Here is a 21,124-nt window from a genome sequence, read left to right as displayed (position 1 = left end):
AGATCCCTTTTTGATTTCTTTTGTTTTGCAAGAACGTGCAGAACACCTGGCAATTATTTGTGGTTTTTTAATGGATCCCTGAAGGATCTCTGAATGAGAGATCTGTCTCTGAATGAGAGGTGTCTGGCATGGAGTTCTCTGGTGATTGTTGTAAGGATTTTCTCTTGGCTGCCAGTACTTGGCCTACACTTCATATGTCATCCTGTCATAACTGATAGTAATCCACAGTTTTGTAAATTAAATGAAGTACTTTTTTTGGATGTGTTTGCAGGAAAAGGAGGAAAGCTGGGCAGAGTAACTGCTGTAGGGTAACCAGGCTGCAAACACAGTGTGTATACCAGTGTTAAAGCCAAGGTGTACTGTAGGCTGATGAGAGTTTTACCACTGGAGGAGTGTGGGGAGCAGGGAAGGCTGATCTGATACTTGTCTCTAGGCTTTATGCTGAGATTTTTGCAAGGGAGCTGCTTAGAGGCACAAGAACATTCCTAGTTCTTCTGAACCCTTATTGTGCTCATTATTAGTGAATCCTTGCAGTCATCTTGAGACTCCTGAAGGTTTTCCAGCCAGCATATTGATGCAACTTTCCAGTGTGCTGAAAAGTGACTGTAGCTACCTTTTCCTGTTTGCCATTAGCTTTGTGAAGAATATGAGATGAGGAATTGTAATATGTGCTTTATTTTCTCAATTGAAGCAGTTAAGGGTTTACCCTAATGTTCTAGACATGCAGCTGCTCATAAAAGGACTTTGAGCCTTACAGAAATACATGAAACAAAAAACTACAATTGCATTTCTAATGCATTGAATTAATAAATCTGTGAGGTCACCAGAATGAACTGTGGAAAAGGCTTTTTTTACTGAAGTATTGTCACCCCTGAGTGGAGAACTGGGTTTTCATAGTAAAATAAAACTGAGGCAATTGGATGTACCTTACTTCTCACTGATAAAACCATCAGTTCAGTGCAAAATGTGAACTGACACACACTTTGAAACTTTTAATGAGGCATCTGAGCCAAGTGACGTGATGGTCCAGCTGGTTAATAGCTCATCAAGGATTCAGTTCAGCCAACACTTCAGTTCTCTAATAAGCTGTATGTAATAAACATAAGCCTTGTTGAGAGCTGCTATCAGAAAGCAAACTTATTCATTTATCTTTCATGGATCAAATAACAATTTAAAAGTGAAAATAGTGAAAATAAATAGATGAGCTCTCTGTTCTTTTACTGATTATTTTTGTATAGTCCAGCATTTTGATTACTGCCCCTTAATGTTCAGCCTCTCAGAATGGATAAATTGAATACATCTTTTAGCCATCTTTTTTTTCCCCTCAAGACTTCTACGTAAGGAAACACAAATGCTGCCTAGAGCAACCCTAGAATAGAAATGACTGAAGCCTAAACAGTTGCTTGCCATTCTTAGTCCAGATTCTTGAGGACCTGGAACATTCCAGAAGAGGTCATGTCTAAGCTTTAGGTTTCATATCTACTGTTTAATTTTTTTTTTGCTTTCTGATTTTGTGGAGAGCAAAGGAAAATATGTAATTGATTTGGTAAAGTAAGGGTATGGTATTTAATGTACTCTGATTAGATGATGTACAGCTCAGGCATTGTTTTCTTTGGAAGGGGTATTTGGCTCAGGTTTGAGTTCAGCCAACTTGTTTTGCCTAAGGATGATGCTGCTGATGTGAGACTGGGGAGAGGAGCAGTACAGAGGTGTATTAATGTGTATTTTCACACATAACCCAGCTCTGGAAAGCAAGCATCCAATAGAGACTTTGTTTGTACAAATTATGAATGCTTCTTAAAATTTTAGTAATAACCTAAAAATCTACACTGGCTGAATTTTTGGAAGCTGTGTGTTTGCACTTCTCTGTCTCTGGTGAGCACTGGCCATGAGCCTTCCATCTAATACTGCAAATGGTATCCAAGTGCAGTATCCCAGCAGTGTGCTCACCTTTGGCATTGCTGAAAATAAAAAATTCCCATGCTGCTACTGTAACAAAAGATAAACTTTGTTATTGGGAAGTGTACTCTCAAGACTCTGGTGACCTTATATAAAGAAGAAACATTCTTATCTACTGTTAGTGGTTTTCTGCTGTTGTGTTTGTGATGGAGATTGTATTTGCAACGATGCCAGAACTTGGTGCAAGCAGGCAGAGACATCAGTTCTGATACGTTTTCTGTTCCCAGGAGACTCTTGCTGAGGATGTCTCTTCAAGCGTAGGTTAAAAGTCCATGACATTACTGCCACCAGGTGTCTTAGATGCTGCTACTGCTACTGGTGGCACAGGGGCTACTGCAAGTGTAAAAGCAGGGAAGTGAGCACAGAGGAACAGAATTCTTGGTGTTCTGCCCCCTTGGCCTGTGGTGGTGAGTCACAGCTTCATCAAAACGGAGACAATCACAGGATAAAATGGGGAGTGGTGCTGGAATCTTTTGGTCACATATGTGGGCTGTAATTTGCAGATATTTCCCCTTCAGTGTTGAGACAAAGATGAAGTACAAGTTCCTTCAGGATATGTATAATTGACTTACTCAGACTGAATGGTGACTGATGAAGACTTCTGGCCTCCTTTTGTTTGATCATTTAGAGTTTAATTTCCCTCCTTTCCCTCCTCCTACCATCAGTTATCTGTCAGATTATGTTTGTTTCTTAATTTCTAACATTTGAGCAGCATAAGGAAAGTTGTGTACATTTGCTGTATCATTTAACTGCAACAATTCTAAAGGAAAGAACAAGAAGCACTTGTATTTTTTATGTTTTTAACAAATTACTTCATCTTCCAGTGAATTTTCTATTTAGTTGCTATTGCAGTGCATTGAAATGCCAGAAATTAAAACACAGAAGAGAAATATCAAATCAATTACCCATTTTCCTTTGCCTTCCACATAACTAGTGGTGAAAAATTTAGAAGGCAGGTGCTTTTCACCAGGAAACTGATGAACAATGGGAATAATCACTCAGTGTCTCACTTAGGTTGACTACTTTCGTACTTTCCTGAAACTTAGTGTTTTTAATACCTTGTATAAGAGGAAACCTACAGCAAATACTTACCTTTAATCAGGAACCTTAAAATGTGTAACTGTTTCAAGCCTATTCTCTTCTATTGTGCTAGGTTTGTATTTTACATTTAGTGTTATCTTTCTTCAGGATGTTTGCATGCTCCATGAAGATTGTCTGTAGCTTATATAAAATTGATTCTTCTTGTGGAGACTTGCCAAGGAGCAAAGTGAAATCATTCTTTCAGTAAACATTAACTTTGCCTGGCATGGTATTTTGCTACCTGTCAGAGGCTTTGTCTTCTATCTTTAAAGTAAGGGGAGCAGGAAAGTGGCTGGAAAGTTCTGTGCCTCTCACTAAGAGAAGAGCAGTGAGGTGCTGGAGCATGTCAAATGAAGAGCAGCAAAGCTGGCAATGGGTCCAAAGCACAAGCCTTATGAGGAGTGGCTGGGATGTTTTTTAGCCTGGATATGTACTTTTGGAACAGCTGCTGTTCAGCTCTGTTTAACCAGTTCTTTGTGTTCAGTGGTTTGTAGACAGTAGAGTGATGGAAGGATCTGTACAGATCTTTGATCAATGTTTTTTGTCTGTTGCTGTGCAGGGATGCATTTTGAACAGTCTCTTTCACTTCCCTTTTATCTCTCTACCTGGTCTTTAATGCTGGAAAGTATTAAGTGGTTTATGTGTTGATGCAGAAAAGTAGATGCAGTGCTTGTGCACTGAGACGTCCATTTCTAGGCACCAACTGTGTAATGCTGGGTGATTTTTAAGCTCAGTGGACTCTTTGTTGATATTTTGTTAATCTAGCTCAGTGGTTACTGTGCTCTTTTTTCCTCTTAACTCTTAGATTTTTTCAGGATGAGAACACTGCAGCCCACAAAGCCTCAGTTCCATTAACAGTGCTGAATATCAGAACACAGTCTTGCTAGCTTCTCCTCTGATGACCCCTCATTAACCTTGCTTAAAGGCTTGCAAAGCCTTTCTCATATGCTGCAGAAATGCACACAGAAGAACATTTGTCTGTTCTCTATGCTACTTCTTCCTCCAAATAATAGGCTGGGAGCTGCAGTGTCTTCACTTGGATTTTCAGACATTTGAATGCCTGACAAAATGCTGCTCAGTGTAACCCCAGCAGAGATAGATAATTCACCTTGCTTGTGATTCAGACTATCTATAATTCAACAGCACTTTGAAGTCTCTCATGGCTGTACATTTACAGATCACATCACTTGAAGACAGTTCATTGCTGCTAATTTTTCTACTGCATGTCTGGATGAAAACTACATACTGTTGCTGTAGTCTAGTTAACCCTCCCTGTAAATCAACCCACTAACTCTCCCTGCACTATAGCTGTGTATCACTTCTGGATCTAGTGGTATGATATGCAGAAAGCTAGTAAAACCTGTCTTTACTATATGAAGTGTCCAGTCTTTCTCTGTTTACTGCTTATCTTCCTAATATTTGTGGAAGATGAAAGAGCTCTAAATAGTGTAGCAGCTCATCACTGAGTTTTTTTTGGTTTTTTTTTTTAAATCAAAACCCAAACAGTTTGAAGTTGACCTGTATTGCTTATGAGTCTGCTTATTTGTAGATGGAGATCATGGGAAGTTTTCTGAGTCTGGTTCATTCTGCTGTGCATGAAGCTTCCCCAGCACTTCAGCGATGTAAATTGTCCTTGATGTTAAGGAAGTGAAAATCACCTTGGAGCATGTATAGCAGGAGTTGGCAGGTGTAGTTCCTTTCATGTAGAGTATTTCTCTTGGTGGCCACTTGCTTGGTATCCTGCAGTATGTGTTGGAGGGTGAGGTGCACTGTGCCACCAGTGCAGAACTGTGTCTGTTTAATGCCACTGAATTGTCCCAGACTTCAGCTCAGGCCTTTTGGTGTCAGTCAGGAAAAATAGTGGGAGCCTTGCTTGAGCTTGGGCTGCCTGAAGAGACTCAAGGGATGTGAGCAGAGTGCAATGCCTTGATGAGGAGGCTCCCCTGCTGCCTCTGCTGTCTGGATTGGGCCCTGTGACTGCTCTGGGCACTGGGATGTGTTCTGCAGATGTGGGATTTCTTGTCCTGGTGTGAACAGGACAGAACTCAGAAAGACTGTGGACAGATAGAAAGGAAAACACGTGGGAAATTACTCCATAGGCTCAATGACTGTGTGAATCTCCCAGTTGAAATTTAAGATTAATTTAGGTGCCAGAAATGTATTTTTTTTCCTTATTAAGGATGCTGAATAGATAGTAAGTCTTGGCTGAAACAAACCACCAGAGGACTATAGGCATTTTTTTGCTTATGAGCTTTGTTGTGGCTTGGTACAATAGCTAATCTTAGGGGAAAAAGGGAGTTGGTTTTGGTTGGTTTTTTATTTATATAAGGCATGTAGGTACAGGGTAACAATGCTGCATGTAATTCATGCTGCTGTACATTAAAAAAATTAGTGGAAGAGTAAACCTGTACCTGGTTTATCATGAAGGCCCAAGATCCCTGTTTTACATTGAAAAATGTAAACACCTCTGATAGCTCTTTCCTGACCAAAACAAATCTGATGGGAAGGACCTGGATAAGTGGAAACAGCCAAGAAAAAGCTTATTGAATTCTCTGAACTGAACAATGTTTCATTTGCTGCTCGTCTCCTTTCAGGCCCCTGGCACTGCAGACCCACAAATCACGTGCTGGGACGCCTTGCTGTGTGTCCTGGCTTGTCAAAACAATTTAATGTAGGTGGAAAGGAATGAATGAAATGAACAGAGTAGGCTTGATGCATCTGTTTCAGTTTGTTCAAAGGGCAGCCCAGTGATTGGGATGTGACACTTAGGTCCTCCAGGGAAGCTATCAGTTTAGGAAGAACAATGCTGTCTATTTTATAAGGTAGTTAAATCCGTTTTAGGAAGCAAGCTCTCCTATAGTTTGACAGCTTTGTGTATTTTTAAAAATATTTGGGCTATATCTGCTCAGCATGTGCCAGCTGAGCTACTACAAGAATGTGATTTGCTAACTTCTAGGTTTAGGACTTTGTCTTGTCTGCCTAAGGTTGCTTATGGTAAAAAAAGAGCAAGAAAGGAGAGAGTATGTCCATTTTTAAATCTTATTAGTGGGAATTCCAAAATGATTTGGTCCTTGAAGGATAGGATATCAAGCTGTATATTACTAACTGTTCTTAAAGTGCTGGCTTTTTTATAAAATTGTTTAAGTTTCCTAGGCTTATGGAAAACTGCTCGTGAGTCTTTCTACTTTGTTTAGTTTTTGGCTGTTTGATTAAAAAAAAATCAACACAAATATTAAAATTGTTTAACTGATCTTGTACTTGGTGAAACTGGAATGTTAATCTGTGAAACTTATATTTTTGCTTTCAAATGAAAACAACAAATACTTGTGGAAATGATCCATCTATGTACATATTTGGGCCATGAATTATAGGAAAAAGGCTGCAGGGGATAAATCTGCTTATCTGATTCACACTTCCAATAATTTAAGCCAAAGGAGGGCATATTTTGGGTGATAGGCCACAGATTTCTTTACATCTTTAGAAGTGGAGATATAGCTGAGGGTCCTGCAATTCTGCAGGGTCCTGCTCAGAGGCCACGATGGATTCTGAGTACTGCCCCCAGGAGCTGCCTTGTTGGGAAAACTCATCTGGACTTGAGTCTTTTGGTCTATGCAGTTATAACTAAGGATGGTGGAAACTGTTCCTTTCCCAAAAGAGTGTGCAAAACACTCTTTTTAATTTTCACTAAATGATGATGGCTTCTTTCTCTCTGCCACAGCTATGCTCTACAGCTACTTTCTGCATTCCATGTGATGCCAAGATACTTTCATTCCCCTGCTTTTCCTGAGCTATTTATACCAAACGTGGCTGGTAACAGCTCAGTCTCCCAAGTTACATACAGTGCTCTATTTTACTTGCTTATTTCAATATTTTAGTAGCTGCAGCTGCTTAAGTTGCATTTTTTGTACAAGAACAAGCATGAGGTGAAGTTGTCACTTTTGCCCATACTAATAGCTCAAAGGATGCCAACATGCATTTGGGATAGGCTCTATTTTAGTCTGTGTCTATGCAGCCTGGGAGATCTTGCTGTCTAATACTTTTAATTAGTCAGGTTTTGAAAATGAACTTGTCATTTTAAATTGTATGTTGGCCTGCAGGCCAACTGTTTGCAAGTTGCATTAGAATGTAATTTGTACAGCTAAAACCAGTCATTGTGTGTACAGACTTTGTTGGTATAATTGTACAGGAGACTCAGTATTTTCCTGAATGTTTGGGTTGTGGGTTCTTTTAAAGTATATTGGCAGTCTTCTGTAACCTAGCATTAGTGTTCCTTTAGGAGAAGAATATAAAAACCTGTTACAGATGAGGGTGTGGGTTGTGTGTCCAAGGAAATGAGGGTAGTAAAAGGTAGTATGCACTGCTGGGCTTAGGGAACAAGTGGCCTCTCTGTCTTTTTCTTCCAGCTCTGTTTAATGTTCCCTTTTGCTGCTGCAGTTATGTACTGAAGGGTGCAGGGTTTCCTTGGTTGCAAAAACATAGCTGTGTTCCTGGGTGAAAGTTTTTGGCCTGTGCTTTGTCCAAACTTGTCCCAGATCACTGGGGCGCTGTGACTTTTAAAGCAGTGTTGTTTTACTTAGTCTATTGCATGGTCTTGGTGGGTTTTTAATGCCAGCACTGAAGTGTTGAGTGTCTGTGCTGAGCGTCACAGCTGTGTTTGCAGGAACATGATGCTGCCGTGGATGTGACCAGAGAGAGAAATGAGTCCAAATGTGAGTGAGTGCCTCTTAGGAGTCTGTTCATTGATAAGGATGATTAGCACTTGTTAGTTTCTATTTGAGGACACTTGAATGGGGGCAGGGAAAACTGAATAAAGCCCTGAAGGGAGATTGGGTTACGTGGGTTAAAATGAGAATGAAATGACATAGCCTTGACTTGATATTAAGTGTAGGTCTAAAACTGGTAACAGTGTTTGTGGTAGATAACTTGTTAGTATGCACACAATAAAGGAAATGTAATCCAAATGTGTATCAAAAATCTTGGGTTTGGACAAAAATGAATGCAGATTTTCATATTGACTATTTAAAAGTAATAGAAAAATAATTATTGCAGCCTTTTTTGTATAATGACCGTATATAGTAGCTGAATTTACAGCTAAGTACAGTGGCTTAAAAAAGTCAATTATGAGGGTCAAGAGCAGAGGCTGAGAATACTGCTTTATTTTCCTGTAAGAAAGATGATATTGTGATTGTGTTGTTTGAAGCACTGGTACATGTGTGTATGATCAGCTGTACCTCTTGCAGATCACTGCTTTTCTGTCTCAGCAGTTGGAATTTGTTAAGATTGAGGTTTGAAACAGAACTTGTGCTGCCTTGTTCATTATACTGAAAGGAAGGCTATTAGAGGGGTAAGACAGCTCAAATTAGAGTACTAATTACATATAAAAACTGCAACACCTAAACAGACATGAATGCTCAGTTGTTAGTGGAGTGTTCCTTCAAATGTTATATCAAAACTTGTGCAAGTGTGCTTATGAAACAATGGGAAGAGGTAGTAATGCTGATTTCTGCAGAGTGAAGTAGTTGTAGGATTGAATGATTTTTGATGTCTGTAGATTAAATTAGTCATACATAAGGATTTTGCATTTTCCTAAGAATTGTAAAGGTGAGTGACATTCTAAACACCAGCAGGAAACTGATCCCTGAGGTGATTTCAAACCTGTTTTCAGACACTTACCCGGGGAAATTGTATATTCTGAAAATTGGAGCTTCATCTGAAAAAGAAGTTTGTCCATGCCTGAAGATACTTTGTGAACCTTTTAGAAAATGTTGATGGCCTTAGTGAATGTAGGATGGTTTAGATATTACATGGCTGAATTATACTGAGAAAACACATGACCTGTAAACAAAGGAAGAGGAATTACTGTCTGGAGCACAATCGGAGTATAAGTAAATCCTGTGTGTTTTTACTGCCTCCTTTTAGTGGAAAAGACAATGTGAAATCAAGTGACTTAAAATTGTTACTCAGATCTGACAAATAGGTCTTCAGTTATTGCTAAATAACTTAAAAACAATGCTTCTGAAATTCTTGGCTATAAGTATATCCTGAAATATTTTGGTTTTTTAATGCAAACTGCATATGGACCCAGTTTGTGCCAGTCAGTCTGACTGATGTGAGCAGTGCAATGGTCATGCCTTGGCAAGCTGACAACACTGCGTGGCACAAGGAGACATCTTCTCTTTGAGATGTGCTGCTCATTCAGATAATAGCTGCTCCAAGTCTTGGTGGTAGCTGACAGCCAGCTGCAGCACAACAGTCCAGGAATGCTGTTTTGTGTTCTGCCTCTGGCCAAAAGATTGCTTTCTGTCTCTACTGGGAGTTACAAGAGTAACTTTTTGGTTTTGTTGACATGAGATTTCAGGAAACTTGCTCAATCATGAGGTTCTGCATTTAATCAGAGAAAATCCAATTCATTCACTTGATGGTCTACAGCTACAGGAACATACTGTATGTTAACAGAGGTTTGATGCTTAACCCCCTCTATGGGTGGCTAATCCCATCTGTTAACCAGTGGTCTGGATAGACATGTAGGAATAATGAAAGGTTATTGTAATGTACAACATGAGGGGGGTTAAATGATCTGATTTCACTCACAAACACTGAAGTGTTCAAGATATTATATCCCCTTTCCACCCCCAAGTCAGGCAACAGCTAAATTTATTAAGAGTAGTAAAAGCAGGAGAAAGCAGAAAGAGGAGTTTATCTGCAGCTGTGCAGTTTTTAACCCTGAGAGCAATAGAATTATACAGAGCAACATATTATAGAAAGACTGTAATAGAATGTGTTCAAAACAGACTATTTAAAGGTAATTGCAAACCAAATGGCATTTAGGACACGTGATTCTTGTGTGTACTAACTGTTTTCAAGTTGCTGCCTCTCAATAAGAAAATGAAGCAAAACTTTCTGATGCACCTTTTCTTTTTCATTAGGATCGGAAGCTGTCCAAGTCAGAGCGACAAAGGTTTAAAGAGGAAGCTGGGATGCTGAAAGGGCTTCAGCATCCCAATATTGTCAGGTTCTATGATTCCTGGGAGTCTACAGTCAAAGGAAAAAAGTGTATTGTTCTTGTGACAGAACTCATGACGTCTGGAACATTAAAAACGTAAGTAAATTAAGACAAGTCACAGCGTTTCAATTTCATTAGCACAACACAAGAGCACTAGAAGAAGGTGATATTGAGATGAAAACAGAGCCCTTCTGCTGAGGGATAACCTACTGTAGGAACATTCTTGTTTAAGAGGAGCATTACTAGCATTGCAGGGCATGGTAGAACATCTTTTAAGTTAGCAAGCTTGTCAGTTCTTACCTGTGATATCCCAGTAAGCACGTGTACAAGACTTTCGGGTTCTAAGAGCTCAGGAAGGCAATACTTAGAAATTCTGAGAAGTGAAAACTTGAGGTTTTTTTTCTCCAGCTGCTTTCCATTTAGGATAAGCTAGTTCATAAAGTTCAAAGCTCAAATTAAGTCACCTCTTTTGGGAGGTTTTGGCTGTTACCACAATGCAAATAACAGGTAAAAAAGAAAAAAAATCACCACCTATTGGTTTATCTGAAACTTGCTGAAGCTTCAGATAAAAATCCTGCAGCTTGGACCTATGAGGCAGCAGAGTGCACCTCGTGCTGTGCTGAAGGCTGACTTAAAAGCAGAGAGCTGGGGCTGCTGCGAGGGCCTCTAGTGGTGTGAGGGGCTCGTGGGGCTCTGCTCTGTGCCCCGATGGGAGTGTGTCCTGAGCTCCAGCCACCATCCCTCTGCTAGAAGTAAAGCTGCCAGCTCTGCAATAAAGGGGTTCTGAGCTCCAGCCACCATCCCTCTGCTAGGAGTAAAGCTGCCAGCTCTGGAATAAAAGGGTTCTGCTCCTCTCTGGGAGTGTGTCCTGAGCTCCAGCCACCATCCTTCTGCTGGGCATAAAGCTGCCAGCTCTGGAATAAAGGGGCTCTGCATCCCTCCCTTTGTTCAGTGCCCATTTCACTCTTGGAGAGGCATTCACACCCTACATGTGTAAGCAGGCTGCAGGAGCTGGAAACAGTTTGCCTTTGGCTGAAATAGCCTGTGAATGTCTTGTGTTTTTTACCATGCTTATTGATAGCTACAAATAGACATTGTTAAGAAGAAAAATGGCTCTCTGGGAGTCTGGGCTGCAGTTACAGGGAAGTGTTTGTCTCTTGAAATAGAACTGGATGGCTAAGGATATGACCACATTCTTTAGGTGTATGTTCAGTGGAGACATTTCTCAGGTTGGTGAAGGTATTTCAGGTAAAATAATAATCTGGTGCTTCATGTGCTGTTTTCAGACAAGTAGTAAGTTAATGGTTTTGCACCTCTGTACTGATGCCTTTAAATAAAGTTTACCTACTTTTCTGCTAAATGTGTAGTGCTAAATTTTTTTTTTTTCTCCCTTTTTTACTCCTTTATCCCTCCCTCTCAGATTTTAATATTTGGATTGGCTTATATGGTGTCATAAACAAGATGATGAAGTAATAATAGACAATTATAATGTAGGGTGTTGGTAGGAGAAATACCCCAGATTTTCTGTCTGTGGGATTATTTTGTATCTTGAAATAAGAAAGTATTTTTATTTAATCCAGAGAAAGTAATAGGCTTTTTAATTGAAAATCCTTTAAACTTAAGAGTTCTGGCTAGGGTTTTTCTCTTGTATAGCTGGTGTTATAACTGGGATGTAGTTTATTCTAGTCCACTTTGCTTGAGACTTGACAGGTGAACTGTATGGGACATTTCAGGTGTGCCTTAAGTAAGTACTTCATGTGCTTGTGGCATTTTCCTAGATTTACACTGTACACTTGTGTTTGCATATATTTGACTATTACTTCCATATCTTTTTTCAATATGTTTACCTTACCTGAATTTGATAAAAGTGATGCCTTTCTTTTGGTACCTGGGACATAGACGTACTTGTCACTTAATGTAAAAAAGTTAACAGAAGATAAATGTGATGGTATCTTAAAGGAAATTTTCTCATGTTTTATTTTAGTAAGGATTCCTATAGCTCCTTGAGCTCTGTGTAATTGTAATTACAGAAACTTAGACTGGAAACCTCCTGAGGTCTCTTCAAGCCCAAGTTCTTCTATGATAGTAGGAAAAGTGAAAACATACTGGCTAGTAGGCTTGTCTGTTTTGTTTATTTGTATGTGCTTCCATTTTAAAGTGTTTTCTGCATGAAGTGACATGTGACTTAATTCAGGTTAGTGTTATGGAACAGTGACAGCCACACTGCACAGTGTTGGGTGATGGCTGGATCCAGGTCCTTTAGCAGTGAAAAGCTGGCAGTGGACTAGCATATTTGTAACCAAGAATGTAATTAGGGATTCCAGATGCTGAACTGAAGTGCCCCCTACCATGTGATCTTTGGAACAGGCTCAAGAGAGATGAATGAGGGTTGTGTCAATAGCAGGAATTCAAGTGGTAGCTGATGCGATTCAGAACCTCCTTCAGTTTGTCTCCTTCCTTGGCTTGGCTTTTTCCCCTGCCTTCCTTTACATTCTGACACCTGATTTCCTCTGCAACTGACTCAATTGCTTTTACAGACTTATTTTCACAGCAGGATCATTGCTAGCAACTTCATTTTCCAGGTCTTGTTTTGAACTGGAGAAATTCAAGGGATGAATACACTGCATTTCTGTGTTGGAGCTGATTGAAGTGATTTCATCGGGACTGTATCTCCTAGTTAAGTGAATCTGCAGAAGAGACTGACCACTACCATGGAATAATTGAACACAACTTGCTTTTAGTTTTCAGATTGCAGTGGCTAGACTCCATGCTTGTCGCAGAATTTACTAGCAGTCTTTGTGTAGTGTGAAACTGATCTTTATCTGAGACTCTGACTGAACAAGAATAAAGTCCTTGCTCTACAGAGCATGCTAGGTCCTTTCTCTACATGCAGTCTGGCCTGTACTTTTTCAGAAGGAGCAAAACAGCTCTTTGCTTCAAATTGTGTTGCCCAAATAGAGATGGAGAGAAAACCCTCCTGGAAAGCACTTGAAAACTGTCAGAGGTTATTCACCTTGTGGCATCTCTAATCTGCTGAAGTTAAGTAACAGAATAGGATCTTAGTCTTAGGTCATGCTCATTGAAAAATATTTTTGGTATGAAATTTGACTCTTCCTACATGGGGTTTCAAGGCATGGCAAGGATAGAACAGTTACGGTTGGATTGCATTCTACCTGCAAAAGGATACAGACTTATGTATGAACTCTTCCACCTCAATTATTTGACAGAGCCTTTTGAAAGATTTCTCTGCCCTGTCTCTATCTGTCCATAGTTTTGAAGTAATGAGTAGTACCAGTTGGATTCAGGTGGTGAAACCCTGTCCTGCACCAGGGAGGGGATCTCTAAGAATTTCTAATTATCTTGCTAACTCCACAGGTAAATTTGAAGCAGATTTATAACATAATGTGGAAACCTTGAACAGAGTGCTTGATTACTTTGGAAACGAGGGACTAATGATTTCAGAGCTCTTGCAGTTTTCCGCAGCTCTGTACTTTGTTGGTTATTAACATTTTGGATCTAGTGACCCACCTTCCCACCCAGTTACAATTAAGCAAGGTAGAGGTTGTAAGTGTTTGAGAAGTTAAATAGATAAAGAACTGTAATTAATGAGCCTTGAATTATTTGTCATTGAAGCGGTGCCTTGAAATTTAGCAATCCAGCTGTCTAATTACTGTAGAATGATTCTCTATGCAGAGATGTTATCAGCTATGTACACCAAGTTTTCACATTTTTGTTTCATCATTATAGTCTGCTGGCTAGAAGAAAGGGGGATAGGTTTTGTACAGGGCAATCATCTCTAGCTCCTCTGAAGTAATGAAATGATCAGGTAGATTTTAAAATAGAAGTTTAAGTTGATACAAGTCTTTAATTACTGTTTCTTTGCTTCCAAACAGCAAATGGTATCATGTAATCTACTGTTTGTTAGCAGAATCTGTTTAACCTATTGTTACTTTTTTCATTAGGTATTTGAAAAGATTTAAAGTGATGAAAATTAAAGTACTACGAAGCTGGTGCCGTCAGATCCTGAAAGGCTTACAATTTCTGCACACACGTACTCCTCCCATCATTCATAGAGACTTAAAATGTGACAACATCTTCATTACTGGCCCCACTGGATCAGTCAAGATCGGAGACCTTGGTCTGGCAACCCTGAAACGAGCTTCTTTTGCCAAAAGTGTGATAGGTAAGCCTCTCCTGTTTTGGAGGCTGCTAAGCCAGTCTACCTCTTTGGAGACTTAAGCATTTTAAGAACTTTCCTAAAAAATGTGCTTACAAAGGTACATGGTCGAAGCCTGAAAATATGTAGGCTTTGTCTCTTGCTTGCTGAGGTCATTCTGTGTTCTTAATGCAAAGACATGTTGAAATTTTGGTTGTGCTTTTGTTATTTATATATTAACATCAGCTAATTCAGAATATAGAGTTCTTGTCCGGCCCAACAATCTAGTGCAACATTGTTGATAAAACCACTCTTCACTGCATAAAAATCTTACCTTTGATGGTGGTGCTGCTTCAGGAAATGTGTAAATGCATTTTGGTGACCAAACAACATTTTGATATTTACTGTAGCATTAGTTCACACAGTCAAATTATGTTTTCATTGTCACCAGGGGTTAATGTTGAATCTCTTGCAGCTTGTGAGTAATCAGAAACTGAGGTATACCAAAGAAAGTCAATATTTTGCATATGTATTTAAATAATAACATAGGCTGTAGTATAATGCCTTACTCAGGGAAGTATACTACTCTACTTCACTGTAGAATGTGGATTTTTGTGAGTTGGGAGGGTACACTGGGAAATAGTGCTTTATTCTGGCTCTGTCCCTGTGTATCCATTCATAACTCTTTCAGAAATTGGTTTGGTGGAACTAGTGTAATCTTTCTTGTGAATTCTTGAAAGAACTGGTTTTATCAGCTTTGTTTTTATAGTTGGGTCAATAGACTGCAGGAAATGAAGTTTCTTTCACTCGCAGTATTTAGAGCTTGCTAAAATTCAGCATTACTCAACAGTCCTGTGCCAGATTCCTAGCTGGGATCAATGGCATATACCTATAAATTTTCTTGCAAGCTGTCACTGAAATATTTCCTGCTTCTTAACCAGGTCAAAATATTAATAGGGAAGAAAAGAATGGTGTTAAAAACCGTAATTTCTTAAGCATATTTGTCATATCTTCAAATTTATCACTGGAAAATTACCATCTGTTACATAGTTATTTGTTAATGATTAGCCTTTGGATAAATGACTGCAATTACATTCTTTTTGGTTTAGCATGGTGAAAACAAGCAATGGGCTGTAGAATGATCTGTAAATTGTCTGGAATCTGGTGTCTGCAGGAAATAATTCTGTGTTTAAATTTACAAAAAGCAAACTTGCATCTCTGGCTTGAAGTGAATCAGATCATACAATGCAGTCCCTTTGTTTGCAGAGGGGATCTGTGATGCTTGACTGGGCAATAATTTTCTGCACACTATTTAAATGGGACTTGTTGAATCTCACGCTCTATGCCTGTAACTCAATCTCTCTGTATTTCTGAGTATTTTTGACTGTAGGATGTCCCTCACTAATGCCTGTATCTGCAGTAGGCCTATAAATATACTGCAGGTGGGAAGGTAAGTATATGAAGAAAAGGGCTCTGGTGAGTGGCCTTTGCAGAAAATTACCTCTTATCCTCTTCACGGAGATTTTTGTTTGTAACAACAGAGCTTTTCATTGCAAGGCCTTACCTGAACCATTCTACTTGAGCAAGTAGATGGAGAGCAGCAGGTCAGAGACTAGCTATGGGCTCTTACCAGTACTACTTCTTTTGCAGCAGAGGGCAGTCAGGTAATTTATGAAACAAAGTTTAATGTGCCTCTTTCCTTACAGGGAGAAAAGGTAAGTGCCTTAACTCTCCTTAGTATTTGGTTTGCAGCCTATGGCTAGTCTACAGTATTTCCCTCTTCTTATCCCCTCCCCTCCTGTTTGATTTCAGGCTAATCCAGTCTGTTCTGACATTTGTATCAACTAACATACCTAAACAGGGAATTGCATCACTTTTCACTTGCCATTATTATTCCATAAAGGCCTTGCAATGGAAGACTCACAAATTACATTGGTGCAACAGAGTCACTAAGGGTTTCCTCCCTCTTCTTTTTGCCTCCACTTTCTCTTGTCTCACAGGTTTGCCCAGCTTGCCCCTGCGGTGAGTAACGCCAGCAGCCTCTGCTCGCTTTGAGACATTTAGAGTCTGAATCGTTCTTTTAATTTAAGGTACCCCAGAGTTCATGGCCCCCGAGATGTATGAGGAGAAATATGATGAGTCCGTTGATGTTTATGCTTTTGGGATGTGTATGCTAGAGATGGCCACGTCTGAGTATCCTTATTCCGAGTGCCAAAATGCCGCGCAGATCTACCGGCGAGTGACCAGTGTAAGTGCCTCCTCACTGCTGAGCCTAAAGCTCCTGCTGTTAGCAGCAAAGGACTACACCTGGGTAGCACCAGTGCTGTGGGGGGGAAAGCCTGAAAAGAGATGATTTTGGGATGAGTGCAAAGTTACAGGGTGGTCGAACTCGGTAGCACCAGTGCTGTGTGGGGGAAAAAAGCCTGAAAAGAGATGATTTTGGGATAAATGCGAAGTTACAGGGTGGTCAAACTCATTGAACAACTGTCAGAAGCTTGTAAAATATATGAATGGAAACAAAATTTTGTTTCTATTAGGGTAACACCATCCTGGGCCTTGAAAAGAGGCATGGTACCCCTGAGAGGATTGAGTCAGACAGTGGGACTCATTTCAGGAACAGCCTTATCAATACCTTAGCTAGGGAACGTGGCATTGAGTGGGTGTGCCATATCCCCTACCATGCAGGCAAAGTGGAGAGGTACAATGGACTGTTAAGAAACACCTTGAAAGCATTGGGTGGGAGATCTTTCAAACATTGGGAGCAGCATTTAGCAAAAGCATCCTGGTTATTTCACACCCAAGGCTCTACTAACTGAGTGGGCCCTGCTCAGTCTGAGCCTTTGCATACAGTAGATGCAGTCCCAGTGGTACATGTCAGAGGTTTGTTGGGGAAGGCAGTGGGGAGCAATTCTGCCTTGAGTTCATGTTCTTCTGTCAGTATATAAGAAAAAAATATGAAGAAACAAACCCCCAAACCAAACTAGAGAAAATGAATGCACTAGAATAATAACAGATTATTTTCTAAGCCACTTGGGTGATGGTGGAAGTAGTTCTGTCTTGAAGAGGAGCTGGTAACCTTGTTCTCTGCAATAAAGCTGGATAACAGATTTGAGCACTGGCTTAGCTGCCTGCCAGTTGCCTGGAGTGATTTTAATAGTTTATTGAATTCTGAATGGCCCTTAGCTCCTGTGTTTTGGGGGCACTTCTTATAATGATGAAGTGGGAACACTTGATAAATAGCAGGAAGCTATTCCACCCTGGTAAGTACTGGGCAAGTGTAGTGGTGGAGATGGAGGCATTGAGGGAGAAAACAAATAAGGCTGAGAAGGCAATCAAGAGATTAGAGCTGGCCCATCTGACCAGACTGAGGGGAACAGGCAGGCCCTGAGTGCAGGAAGCAGAACTGCAGTGCTAGAAATGAGCAGTAGGGTGTGGCTAGATTTGATCTGTGATATCTGTTGTGAAGACTGTACCAGTACAGTGAAACAGACAGGTTCAACCTTGTGACCTAAGCATTCAGAAAGAATAGTGAGGTGGCTGCTTGGGGAAGTGAAAACTTGCATTGGATTTCTCAGAATACCTGTCATATGTGCAAAGGAGAAAAAAAAAAAACCCAGACTTACCTCTTTGTCCATAAACAGATGAGTTCCTGGTAATTTTTTTTGAGCATGTTGTCTCAGAGAAGTTGCAGATTTAATAAACAACTTGCCTAGCTTTGGGAAATAAAACACTCTTATTCCTGATGCCTCACACTGCAAAAGGCAGATATAATTCCTGATTTAGATTTGGAGAAGAGTCTTCATGTCAGAAGCAACAGATTCGGAAGAGAGGCTTAGTGAAATAAGACTATCCCTTTTTTTCAGGGAAATATTGGAGGGGCACAGAAGAAGGGAAAAAAAGGCATAAGTGGTCACATCAGTGTTTTGCACAGATGCTAGAATAACTTTTTATATACATTTATATACATACAGAGTTGAGGTTTTTTGGTTTAATTTTTTTTTTTTGGCAACCTTACCTGTAATTTTCTAAATAGACTTTAAGAACTAGGCTAAAGTCTAGTCCTTACTCTGTGTACAGCATAATCTGTCCTGGAAGCAGTTGGGATCAATGAAAGAAAGCTATGTATCTTACTAGAACAGTCTCAGTGGTGCCTTTTACTGTGTTTATCAGTGTGTCTTGGACAGAGCCAAAGCAGCAAAACTTGGATGGACATTGCCTAATGTAACTGTCCTGCCTGTTCCTTAAGGACCCTGCTAGGAACTGGGATGTTGGTGAGAATCAGCTGTTGAGACAACCTCAGGCTTGTAAATCCCCAGGTCTTTGAAGTACTGAAAGCTTTGTAGGGACTTGCAGCAGCAAAAGTTACCTAGAGACTTACCAGGGTTTCACTTACCACTTGTTTTTTGTGTGTGGTGCTCCTTTCTCCCCATTGTTATTGGCTGACAGTGGAAATTCTAAGTGGATGAGAAACACTGGCAATTTTTTGGTCTGTCCGACACCACCTTCTCTTCTACTCTACTGATGGTTCACAATAAAGTTTATAGATTGATTTTTTTTCCCCCCAACTATTTAATTTACTGCTTGAGAGCTCTTAAGATACAGTTTGATATAAAATCCAGCAAATCTTGTTTTATTTCAGAAGTAGCAAAGGACAGGAAGGTAAAGAAAGTGAAATGTACATTTGTCTGCTTTGAAAGTCTGTGTGCTTTGGTATTTTTGGGGTTGTTCATTTCAGTGTAGCTGCAAAGCAGTCTGTTCAAAACAAAACCAACCAGAAACAAAATGTGAAGAATTTTTAAGGAAAGCTTTCAATGAAGGCAAGACAACATTATCTGGAAATAAAACACAATCCTGTCTTAGCTGATAATGGAGGATTTGGTGTTCTATAATGTGGAAAGAGATCTGTGTTATGAAAGAGAAATTAAATACTCCTGGCATTCTTTCTACCACTCCATGAAAGTTCTGTGAACCAATGTGAAGAAGAGCCAGGTAGTTTTATATTTAGAAGATTTTAGAGATTTTAGAAGTTTAGACCACGTGTGCAGTTGTGGGGTGAACCATTTGCCAAATTCAGTACTTGAGAGGATTGAAAGGACAGTCTGTGAACTGTCAATAACAGAGTGGAGGCAGAAAACCCCCTCCTGCCAAAGTGACTTGAGCAGTTACCAGCACATCTCTTCTAATGTATGTTGGAAGGTGTGAGTGTGTTTTGTGGAAGGTGTTTAGCATCTCAATTTCAACCCCCTCATTGCTACCTCCCTGGACATGTTTAGGAGTGTTTTGAGGTAGCAGCTACAGTCCTGCTGTGCCTTAAATTGAAAGGATTATTTTATCTAGGTGCGTACAGAGAGCAAGATAAAGGACAATGGGAATGGTCTGCTGTGAAAGTCATGAAAGGTCATACCATGTTGGAGCTTAAAAACTACTGAAACTCCAAAGGCAATAAGATCAAAATGTGCAGCCACTCACTGCAGGCCATATGTATTTAAATTAATTAATTTCCCTCACCCTCTTTGCAGGAACTATTAGGCTTAGTAAAAAGCCAAGTTGCTCCATTATCCTAAATCCTTGCTATTGCTTAGGACAGAGTGCTGTAAAATGTCTCTTTAAATGTCCAGGGTGTCCTCTCAGAACCTCTTGGCAATAACAGCTTATGTTCTTTTCTCCCATTTTGGCTGTGCATTGCTCTCTTTTTTAGGGGGCCTTCAGCTGCATTGAGTTTTGACCTGACATGTTTTGTGATAAGGATGGTATCTGATGCCCAGATACTGCAGCTTTGCAGTACTGCTCAGAGTACTCAGTCCTGTCTTTCCTCATGGTTGGAAGCAGTTTTTTGTTAAATAATACACCTTGGCAAGCACAGATCTAGAATTTGGATCTAAAAGCTGAAATTCCTCTCACAGATGAGATATTTTTTGGCCCAGGCAGAAATTGTTTCTTCACATCTTGGACAATAGCATTGCTACATAAGCCTGATGTTCCTAAGATGCTCATTTATACTGTCTACATTCTCTCACTGGGAAGTTCCTGTAGTTCCTTAAAACAGTCCTAGGATAAAGTTCTTGAATTTTCTCTGGCCCAAGACACACAAGTGCAGTTAAATTGTTATTCTGGATTACTTTATCTAGAAGAATTCTTTTAACAGAGTAACCTGGCTATATACCTGGCTTAAAAAACACAACTGTGAAGAATCTCTAGGGCTCAAGGTGTTATGCCAAACTTTATTTCACCATTCTGATAAGGAAATCAGCAGTTTAACGCAGGATATTGACCTCTGTTTGTACTTGCACCCTTTAGCATATTCAGTCCAGACCCTTTCACTAGCAGTTTCTTTAGAAAGGAAAGACATCTGCTTGGCTTGTCACTCAAGCATAAAGGAATCTAGCCTTTATCTTTGTTTTCATTAAATCATAATGTTGCAATTTTGTCTCAAAACCCTGTTTTCTTTATTAAAGCCATCCTCTGCTGTTCTTTGGAAATGGTTCCAAATAAATTAGTAGTCAGTGCTTAAAAATTCACAGCTCTTTGGATTTTTAGCTTCCTGTGGGATGGGGAAATCTCTGAGGTTTAAGCAGTATGTCTCCTCAGCTGGGACTGAATGCATCCAGTGAGCACTTACTGATGACTGGTTGGCCTCAGAAAAGAAATAATCTAAACCTGCAATGAATTAATAACAAGCTGTACTATAGTTAAAGTACCGATTTCCTCTCCTTTGGTTCATTTTTTCTCCTCTGCCTTCTCGTGCAAGCTCAGCTCTCTGTGTGGAATGCTACTAGATTAGGGAATGGATCCTCTTTTTTTTGTGGTTTTGCTTTTTTTGGGTTTTTTTCTTTCTTTTTTTTTTTTTGCAATTCTGCCCTGTATCCAAGTAATGCAGAGAGTTACAATGCAAAATGAAATCAAGATATATAATTCTTTCATGTACT

The 21,124-nt window shown here is 39.8% G+C and overlaps 1 protein-coding gene across 1 annotated transcript in view; it reads left to right on the top strand.

The window, feature by feature from the left end:
• WNK1 (WNK lysine deficient protein kinase 1) overlaps positions 1–21,124 on the top strand; it is a gene marked incomplete at its 5' end in the record, with an annotated part of 97,791 nt that overhangs the window by 21,085 nt on the left and 55,582 nt on the right. The window contains 3 exon segments of the mRNA XM_031057009.1: positions 9,966–10,138; positions 14,005–14,225; positions 16,289–16,446. Coding sequence (XP_030912869.1) covers positions 9,966–10,138; positions 14,005–14,225; positions 16,289–16,446 — 552 coding nt within the window.

The sequence above is a fragment of the Geospiza fortis genome, unplaced genomic scaffold (genome assembly GCF_000277835.1).
Source record: "Geospiza fortis unplaced genomic scaffold, GeoFor_1.0 scaffold10, whole genome shotgun sequence".
Classification (NCBI taxonomy): Eukaryota; Metazoa; Chordata; class Aves; order Passeriformes; family Thraupidae; genus Geospiza; species Geospiza fortis.
The sequence above is the reverse complement of the archived record's forward strand: the minus strand, read 5'-3'. Positions and strand labels throughout refer to the sequence as shown.